This window comes from Terrapene carolina, unplaced genomic scaffold (genome assembly GCF_002925995.2).
Source record: "Terrapene carolina triunguis isolate 2854851 unplaced genomic scaffold, T_m_triunguis-2.0 Scaffold26, whole genome shotgun sequence".
NCBI lineage: Eukaryota > Metazoa > Chordata > Testudines > Emydidae > Terrapene > Terrapene triunguis.
The window spans coordinates 3,548,662-3,558,411 of NW_020664377.1; the positions used below are offsets into that span (position 1 = coordinate 3,548,662).

General features: G+C 37.8%; 1 protein-coding gene across 1 annotated transcript in view; it reads right to left on the reverse strand.

Annotated features, from left to right (window-relative positions):
• Window positions 1–505: 505 nt before the first annotated feature.
• LOC113406336 (EF-hand domain-containing family member C2-like) overlaps window positions 506–9,750 on the reverse strand; it is a 90,289-nt gene continuing 81,044 nt past the window's right edge. Inside the window, exons 14-15 of the mRNA XM_026650573.1 lie at window positions 3,656–3,761; window positions 506–733 (exon numbers count right to left, since the gene is read on the reverse strand). Coding sequence (XP_026506358.1) covers window positions 638–733; window positions 3,656–3,761 — 202 coding nt within the window. The 3' untranslated portion in view covers window positions 506–637. The remainder of the gene's footprint in view (window positions 734–3,655; window positions 3,762–9,750) is intronic.

A 9,750-nucleotide genomic window follows, 5' to 3' on the forward strand; every position in this document is an offset into this window, starting at 1 on the left:
ACATCGATCGATTTAGGTTGTATGTAAAGCAAAAATCAAGAGCTCAGAGTTTCTGTGTTACACTTGCAAGATATTTACTTCTATATTGGGCAGGCTGCAATTATCTCTGATACCAGGAAATGTTATGCTTTGCTAGAACCCCTCCATAAACTAACTGGCTTTGACATAAACAACACTTTAGATTCAGCAAGGATACATCAACATAAAACTAAGCAGCATGAAAAAAAATGGAAGAGAATATTAAATTATTGTGCCGATATAGTCTGACTTAATGTTGTCAGTGATAATTTTTGTTTGTTTGCAGATGAGAATGGTTTAGGGTCAGTCACACTTTGCTATATTTGATTCTCACTGTAAGACTTCTGAATATTTGTGCATTCTACATATAACCAAACATGAAGATCAGTTTAAAGGATATTTTTATTTGTGCTCATGTACTTACAGTACAGTCCTTTGTATTTTGAAAGAATTACAAAAATACATGAACTATATTTCTACATTGGAGTAAGACATTTACATTCAATAAAATCTACATCTGTGATTCTTTTATTTTTTAAGGAAAGTTTACAGTATCTGTCCAGATACGCTTGGTGAAGTTGCAACAGTAATTCAAAAGAAGTGACCTGCATAGACCAGATTATTCTTCAGTGCCAAAAACATCCTGTATTAGGGGTAAATATTTGATCCTTTTCACTGGAAGGGATGGTGGCTGCCCACTCCAGTCATCTTCATACTGAAAGTGATAAACAAGAGGACAAACTTAGAACTCCATTTTGAAAACAAAAATAACTAGAAATGTCACAAAATAATGTTAAGCAAGTTATTTCATTTCTACATGCAAATCACCTGTGGAAAAAAAACAAATTTGTAAAGCATATCTTCCTAAAGAATATGGTGTTATCGATTTTGATCAATGCTGCTGAAGTTTTAATTAAAAATATCCCTCCATCTCCACTTCTGCCCAATTTTAAAAAAAAATTAAAGACTAGTGTACTGTTTTGTTCAGTTAGACACCTATACTTCAAAGATATGTAGGTCAGCTAAGAGAACAAGACACTGTAGGAATTGTCAGCTTTCAAACTAGTAGACAAAACGAAGAAGAAAGGGAAGTTAGAAGATCAAAACTTCAGGACTAAATCCCTGAGTAAGAATACAAACTGAAATTTTCGTTTGTCAAATATAATCATTTTACACCTAGACAAAATTACTGTAGTGCATATTAAATCACAGCTCGGATAAAGATTCAGCTGAGAAAGTCAAAGAATCAATAAAAGGATTTACATTCCCTTTGGTATCTTCTCTTTCTTCTTTTGTTACTCATCTTTTCATTAAAATGTACTCATCTAAAATAAATTCATTATTATATATTACAGCTAACCAACAAAATAATAAATTGAATAAATAATGCCACCACAGCCAATTTGGACATAATTTACTAACTTGTTTGTTAATGTACTATAGTTCAGGATATCTCAGTATGTTATGTAATTTACAGCCCTTTTTTTTTTTTTTTTTTAACAATTAATACAGAAGTGATTCTCCTATCTAGCAGATAACTGAATACACCTCTGTGGCTTGGGGCAGGGATTGTTGTTGGGTTTTTTTGTTCTGTGTTTGCAAAGTGCTTAGCACAATGGGGTCCTGGTCCAGGACTGAGACTCTAAGGCACTACGGTACTGCAAATAATAAAATGAGAATACAACCAACAACTTCCATCTTTTTGACCTTGTCTGCAACCTTGCTCCCCTCAAGTCTGTTCACTGTGCTGCCACTAAGATGGTCTTCCTAGCCTGTAGCTCTGTCAGCTCACTTTCTGTAAGCCCCTCCACTGGCTCCAGTGCAAACACAAATGTCTTTTCCTGACCTTTACAGTGAAACCCTGCCCAAATTATCCCTGATATTTTATTATATTGATCACGGTCTTTGTTCCACTAAAGATGCCAACCCTGGCTGACTTCTTGGTTCACAAATGCCTTTGTCTTTTCTCCCTTGCTGTCCCATGTACACTGGAAAAATTTCCTGCCAAAATCCATAAAACCAATCCTCCCTCAAATCACCTCTGCCACGATGCCTACAAAACACTGTCATCTGATAACAGTGAGGCAAAGTGGCAAGCTGTGATCACAGCCACTGATTGGCTTATTACGACTACAAACTGAACACACTGCCTCTCCTCACTACCACTCAGGTCCTCCACCCCCTATTCAAGGTTCACTTCAGGCATACCACCTACAAGAAATAAGTCAGTCCTCTATGGCTAGTCTGAGGCAGTTGGGCAAGCAGCCAATACAGCTAGGAGAAAAATACGAAATAAATAACAAGCCAACATATTTGTATATTTTTCTGCCTCTTTTATCACCGCCCCTTCATATGGTGCTCATCCTCTTAGTTTTGTAAGTGCTTTGGGTCGGAAACTGCATCTACCTCTGTTTGCACAGCACCTAGTACAACAGTGCCCTAATCCTGACAAGCATCACTGGATGCTATCACAACATAATCATTGAGTAATATCTTTGAGTAGAATTCCGAACTCCCTGTTCGAAAAGTGCCCTCATCGAAACATGGAGCACACACTTTTTAAATCTGAAACATATCCAGTATAAGGTGGATGTTGTAAAAATATGTACAGGATCTTAATTAGATGCATACAAGAAATTTTTTCCTAATTAAGGAGTCCAAGAAAATGACACCAAGGAAAGCTTAGCAACTCAGCAGCACTGTGCCCTCACTAGCCCCTACAGACAGTTTTATAGGCTCCAGAAGAGTGAGCAAGTAGTGAAGCCACTATGCTGTCAGGATGAAAACACAGCACTTGCATATAACTGGTGAAAATATGCAGCTGCTGAATTTAAAATGCACTGAACCCTATGCTTCTAAACCAGTAGAAGCAGAGGAGACTAAATGAAACACATTCAATATCAGCAGTCAAGGGCTGGATCAGAAGAGCGATGTTATATGCGCGCTAAGATGCTTTGGATTTCTTTGCTATGACATTTTTAAAAAATCAATTTGATTGGATTATGCACAATGCTATTTTAAACCATTCTATTCTCACACCAGCACAAGACAGCCAGGTCAGCTTAATCTTTGCCGTTTCCCGAAATGACATTTTTACTTACCCTAAGTACTAGGCTGACAGAGACATATTAGTTGATTTCTCCACACTACTCCCACTACCTACCAAGGAAGTGGTGTATTCTGTGCGAGTTTCCACAGAGTTATAGAAAATTGTAGGTACATTTTGCAATGCCAGTGGAGTTTGTAGACTTTCCTGATAATTGTGACTTCTGAACATAAGGTTTGTGTAATAGAAAGGGTGAGCACCTGATAGTCATGCCCTTGTTCACAGGACAGCACAGCCCTTTTCCTTCCTATATTTCCCTAGAAATCCATTAGAGATGTGGCATCCACTGTGCACAACAGAGTTACAGAGTTCCCGTGCCTTACTCTGGTTCTCTGCTTCGCCCAATCCTTCACAACAGAAACAAACTGCTCGAAAAACCCAGACAAGATCCATAAAGATTGAGTCCCAGATATTCTTTGTTGGATAAATCAATGATATTAATATGTTTTGACTGAACGACATCAGCGGCAGCATGAAAGGGGCTTTCAGGTTTTGTGCACTGCTTTTTTGTTTTAAACGTCTTCACTTTACCTTTATAGGAACCTTTATTGTCTGGAAAGTCGGAACTGGATTCTCTCTCCAATTCAGCCCATTGACAAACTTCTTATAATCTACTTGTTCCTTGCCATCTTCGAACCTAAAAGCAGAATATTTGTATATAATTTGATTCAATTGTGGCATATTTTAATATACTTTGCCATATTTTACATCACACAACAATTGCATTTTTGATAATTAATTTCAAAAATATAGAAAATGGACAACAGGCCAAGGAGAAGACTCTGCAGAATATGTCTCTCTATTGTACTATATATTACACTTCATATAAAACTTTACTCTTCATTATTGTCTGTCACATAGGACTTTTCATTGTCTTTAAAGTCTATTAGAGTTCAACTCATTTCATTTTTTAAATATGACTATTAACCAATTTTTCTTCAACACACGAATGTTATGATCAGTGGAAGCCTTATCGTTCTGGGATAAAGAGTGAAAATGTTCTTGGAGGCACCCTGCAAAATCCTGTCTTTATGTTTAGAAGAGAACTTGCTGGTGCTATAGACACAAGAGAATACAGCCGATCTGGTTTCTTTTGCTACTTTGATTTATATTCCTTTCATAAAAATAAGCACCCATCCAAAATGCTCAGCGCACCCATTTTGTGATCACCAGTGCTGAGTCGAGCAGGACAAATACTTCCTACTTTTTGATTAAGAAGCAAGCATGCGCCATAAGAGTTGACTGGCATTAACCTTTGATTGCACATATATCTTAATATGATCTATGGTGCACACGCATTGAATTTCATAAGCCTTATGACATGTGATTTGTTTTTGTTTTTATTACGAACCTGTAGTATTGCTTTCAACCCTCTGAAGAAAAAGTTAGAGTACTACATTATGTTGACATCCTAAAACTTCATTAATTGGAACCTTTGAAGTTGTATGTTCTCAGTATATAGGTTGCCCTTTTGCTGGTTTGTGGAAAGTCAAGATATAATCCACAGCACAGACTCAGAGTTGTACAAGTTAACCAAGCAGTTTTTTTTATATAGGCAAAGTGAAAGAATGTAATTACTTAAACCTGTACTGGACCACTTTCATCTAAGACTGTATAGGTGCAATCCAGTGACTCCCACTGACTTCAGCAAGCATTGGATTGGGGCCAAAGTCCTTTGATCTGACTGTGAAAGCACCCTGAACAGCTATGAATGCTGTCTCTGAATTAATACCCTTAACTAGAGTGAAAATTTTCAAGCCTGGGTGCTGAAAATTAGGCTCCTAAATCCATATTTAGGCAGCTATGTAAAATATTCCAAATTCATACTGGTATATAGTAGGGGGATACAAATCCCTTGACTCTCATGGACTGCACCTGCTTACACAGGTGAATTTGAATAAGGAGATGCCTTATTTTTGAGTTATGACTTTGGAGCCCAAGGTACTAGATGGACTGGAAAGAGATGCCCTACATTTGAATGATCAGAGTTAATATGAGTAGCTACTATAATGCTTTTCAGTAATAAAGGAAGTTAGTTTTGCCTCTTCCAAAAGGAGACAACTAAGATCACTTGACACCTTGTCCCCCTTTAGTTTAGCTCTAGAACGTCATCAAAGCATTTGAGGTTAGAATATGTTATAAGATTCATTCCTCCCCACAACACTTGGAGAACAATTTTCTTTTCTTTGGCAGAAGACAGATAGCTCTTGTTTGTGGCCTCTGCAAAATGTGTTCACCTTGGATTACCCCAACGTGTAGAAGCCTGCTTTATCAATTTGTAAGAATGTAGTGCTGAGTGACCCAACCTGTTTACAAATGTTTTTTTTTTTCCCAGCCAGGAAAGTTGCAACCCAAGTGTTCTTTTTCTAGATAGCAATATTTACAGAGCTTAAGTTCCTTTGTTTTGAAAAACACTTTATTAAAATGTTAATCTGATAGCCATAGAAAGTACTCTGTTACTTAGACTTAACGGAATATTTGTCGAGTATGCTGTGCTGCTACTTCAGTTTGTTTGATAGCTTCTGTATATTCTGGGTATGAATAAGTGTTTAAGTTGGTTACAGGAAAAGATTAAAGGACTAACACAAGCTGGTTTGTACAACTGGTCAGTATGAGCTAAGTAATGTTGGTGGCTAACCTGTGGTAAATATATTGATTACCATGTACCCAATAAATGTATACTGCACTACCTGTCTGTCATAGGGTACTGAAAAACCAAAAAAATGTTTGTCTGTCTGCCTCAAGATCTTTTTTGTTGTGGATGGGGAATTATGCCTACCCTACTGGAGGGAGCATAGCACCCCCAAAATATACAGAGATTTGAAGGTAGGTTGCTGGGTAAAAGTCACCAGGGCACAGGCACCAAGAGATATCAAAAAAGCAGAGAGATCCTGGCCTGTTGTGGGAGGGAAGTTCTAGGAGGAGAATTATTCTGGCCCAAATCTCATTGCTCTGGCCCTTCTGAGGATCAAAGATGCCTGTAGGTCTTCTCCCTCTTTCTGTTAAGCCAGGGGAGGTGGGGTGCTCAGAGGAATGTGTGACCCTCGGGGTGGTACCATATAAAAACAAGTCATCAGTTTTGCATTGTTCAAATTAAAATTGAAGCAAAACGTAATGGTTTCGTTGTGTGTTGGCTCATACACACATGGAAACTTGGGGGCTAAACAATGGAACTAAAAAACATCCAGCAAACAGCTGCAAACTGAAGTTGCTGCATTTTCCACAGCTCTACTCAAAATGCATCTAGTTTGTATAAAGATCGTCTTTGATGCATGCACTCTTCTACTGTCTTGTTCATCACTTCATACCATATAGGAATTACAGTAAATTTTGGAGTTAAGTGAGTGGGCCTCCTGGCACAAGGAGCAACCACTTGGGATATTGGGTTCCAGAGGCACACCCACTCCTGCCCTCCCCAGCCTGGCAGTTGCCCCCACAGGCTTTCCTGAGTCACAGCTGCCAAGCCTCCATCTGCCCTAGAAGCCCACCACAACTACCTCACAGCAGCAGGGCTGAGAGAAACCACCCAGATGTGTCCATAGCAATTATTTAGCATAAAACTTACAATATGTTTTTTAAAAAGCCACAAGATGTGTGCAGTACGGATGAATTAACTCATGATCTTATATTTGAAACCTTTGTCATACATTCCCTCTACCTGCTTCCTTTCCTCCATTTTATCTTTCCTCATTCACCATGTCTCTAGTTTGTAAGACCTTTTTAATTGTCAATTAGTGCACTGTTAGGTTCACAGTGAATAAATAAAAATAGGATCAAAAGAAAATACCAACAATTTCAAAATGCAAAATTTTATTTTTCAAGCATTTTAATTGTGCTTGTGTATTAAACAAGCTCATTGTTCCTTGTATGTTTGCATAAACTTAAAGAAATGCTATAATAAATGTTGCATTTTACTGGTAGAAACAAATAGGAAGCCTCTTCATATCTTAATACATCATAGTAAAAAATCTGCACCTGCTCTGTAATTTTAAAAGATATATTTATACCAATGAGACACTAAGAATTGCCTTAGTACTTTCAATGCACTGTAACTTCACATTATTGGCCAGGATTCTCTCTTCACTTGCTTAGATTGGGATGCTCTTTGGGACAGAAATCTTGGGCTCATTGAAGCCAATAGCAAAACTCCTATTTACTTCAATGTGGCCTAAATCCTTACTCTGTTTGATAAGTGCCATGGACACCTGTGGTATTATATACAAATGTTAAATAATAGATATTTATGGGTATTACTTTTTAAATAGAAAATTAAAAGTTAACAATAAGTTATTTATCGTTTAACCTCAGAAAAAAACTGCAAGCTGTAGGATATATACCCCCAGCTAATGCATTAGCTAAAGCTGCCGGTGTTGTGGGATTTGCCTCATTTTCCTCCTTACTACATTTAATAAATTCAGAAATGTTCATTACAAATACCCATGGAAACAAAAATCAAATTATTCCTCATGCATAAAAACAGGTGAAGGGCCATCAGTGATAAGCGGCACTGCTTTAGATTAAACAGTGGACTTTCCAGAAGCGAAACTGGCTTATAAGCAGCAATGCTGCTGTGTTAGATGTTTCATGACGTTTCAACCTTCGTGAGAAACGGGGGGATGGAGGGCAAGATACTAAATATCCTTCAACCACTCCTATTACCTGCAAGGTAGAGTCTGAAGCCTCCCAATAAACTGGAAATTAATTCCAATTAAATCCACTATAGGAAACATCTTCCAGACCACAAACCCCAAATAAACACAAGTCACTATTAAATACACATCCTTACTTAAGTGCTACCAACTGCACAAGCCTTTGTTTAAAAATTTAAATACTTTCCTCTTATCTGTAATGTAAGGACTCACTGTATACATTGAGATCTTTCAATGCAATGAATCTTTATCTTATCACTAAAATTACTCACAGTCCTTTATCATGTAAAGCAACTTTTAGAATGAAATGATCTTCCAATAGATATTAGGCATCCTCCTTGTCTTCTAAGCTTGTATATTATTTTAATAATAATTTTAAATGAAAGGGGTTTGGTGGATTTTTTTTTTTGAAGCTGACTCCATTCAACCCCCTCCCCCCCCTTATAAGAGAGGCTGTCAACTTTCAAAAGCTTTCCCTAATACCAAACAAGATATATTTATTTTTGAAGCCTATAATGTATCAGGTCTGTCAGTTCTTCTTTGGTGTTAGTTAGTAAATAAAGGAAAACTCCACTTCATCCCTCCTCTAGTTGCATCTATTCAATCACAGCCTTTGAGACTATGAAAATTCTAACTCTAAATGCCAATTGTCCCGATGCACTTTTTGTGCTGGACAGCTTTGTGGGAATTCTAAAAAAATGAATTTTATGCGTCTTTTGACTGATGCTTGTGACTCAACTGTCAGAAGTGATGAATGGTCAGCAATTTGTAGAAGTCATCCATCTGGCTACCACAGGGAACTCCTCTGAATGCTTTTGGTCCATAGACAAACTGGGCTTAAAAACAATGGTGCCTTAGGTTTCTTAAGGCAGACTTGCAGGTAAAGAGTGACTTTAAAAGGTTTCTCCCCCAAGCAGTGTTCTATGAGCTTGGTGAAGTGTGGAGGGCTAGATTTGGGCATTAAGGATTTAAAGGTGGTCAAACTTTCCCTCACCTTCCTGTTTGTAGAGAATCCTGTCATTCAATGGTAAATCCCTGAAGCATACATTGAAATTCTGCTAAAAGCTAGAAGCTTGCATGCATGAAAGCATCTATTCCTGACAAGAAATAAGACCTCCTTCTGCTTTTTACATGATGTTAAGAGGTTTCCATATCCTCAAAATAATTTTTTTAATGACTTCTAGTAGGAGAAAAGAAGGGACCAAAGATCATATTCTAAAACTCATAAAGTAGACTGTTGGCCAGTTGGCTTAGCCCTGCTTCAGAGCAGGGGGCTGGACTTCTCAAGGTCCCTTCCAGCCCAACATTTCTGCGGAGGCCTAGCAATCTGTGATGAGTGTTCAGATCACCATCTGGTAAACCTGTTTTTATTGTGAACTCTGCCCTCTAGAGTCTTGACACAAGGGCACTGAACATTTGTGTTTTTCTGTTCTTGTCCTGATCAGTGTGGCTGATCAAGGATCTTACCTCAAAGAATATATGTACAACCAAATTACACACTCCAAGAAAAAATACTGAAACTATTATGTAAATTCTGCTTTTGCCAATAATTTCTCTCCCTTTTCTAAAAAACTTAAAATATATATTTCAGGTAAGAACAACAAGAGTAATATAGGGGTAACAAAGAAGGACTGTTGTATCTATAGTAATACCATCTATCTGATTCATTAACTTTTCCACATTATTCATCATGGCATCTTTCTGAGATCATATATAGTGTACCTTCTTGAGATACTATGTTTTTTCACCAAACCAATACACGGAGAAAGTGAATGTAAAAATGGGAATTCTCTACCCATTTATCCCAGACAATAAACATTAGTGGTTAATTCCTGTAAGCTTATTCAATCACAGCGTACATGCTTAGCCTAGGTGATTCAGAGGTGAAAGTAAGTCGGTACGCCCCGGTATGGTGTACTGGCAAGAGCCAGTGCGCCGTACCGGGGCGGCCCGGCTTCCCCAGGTGGCAATTTAAAG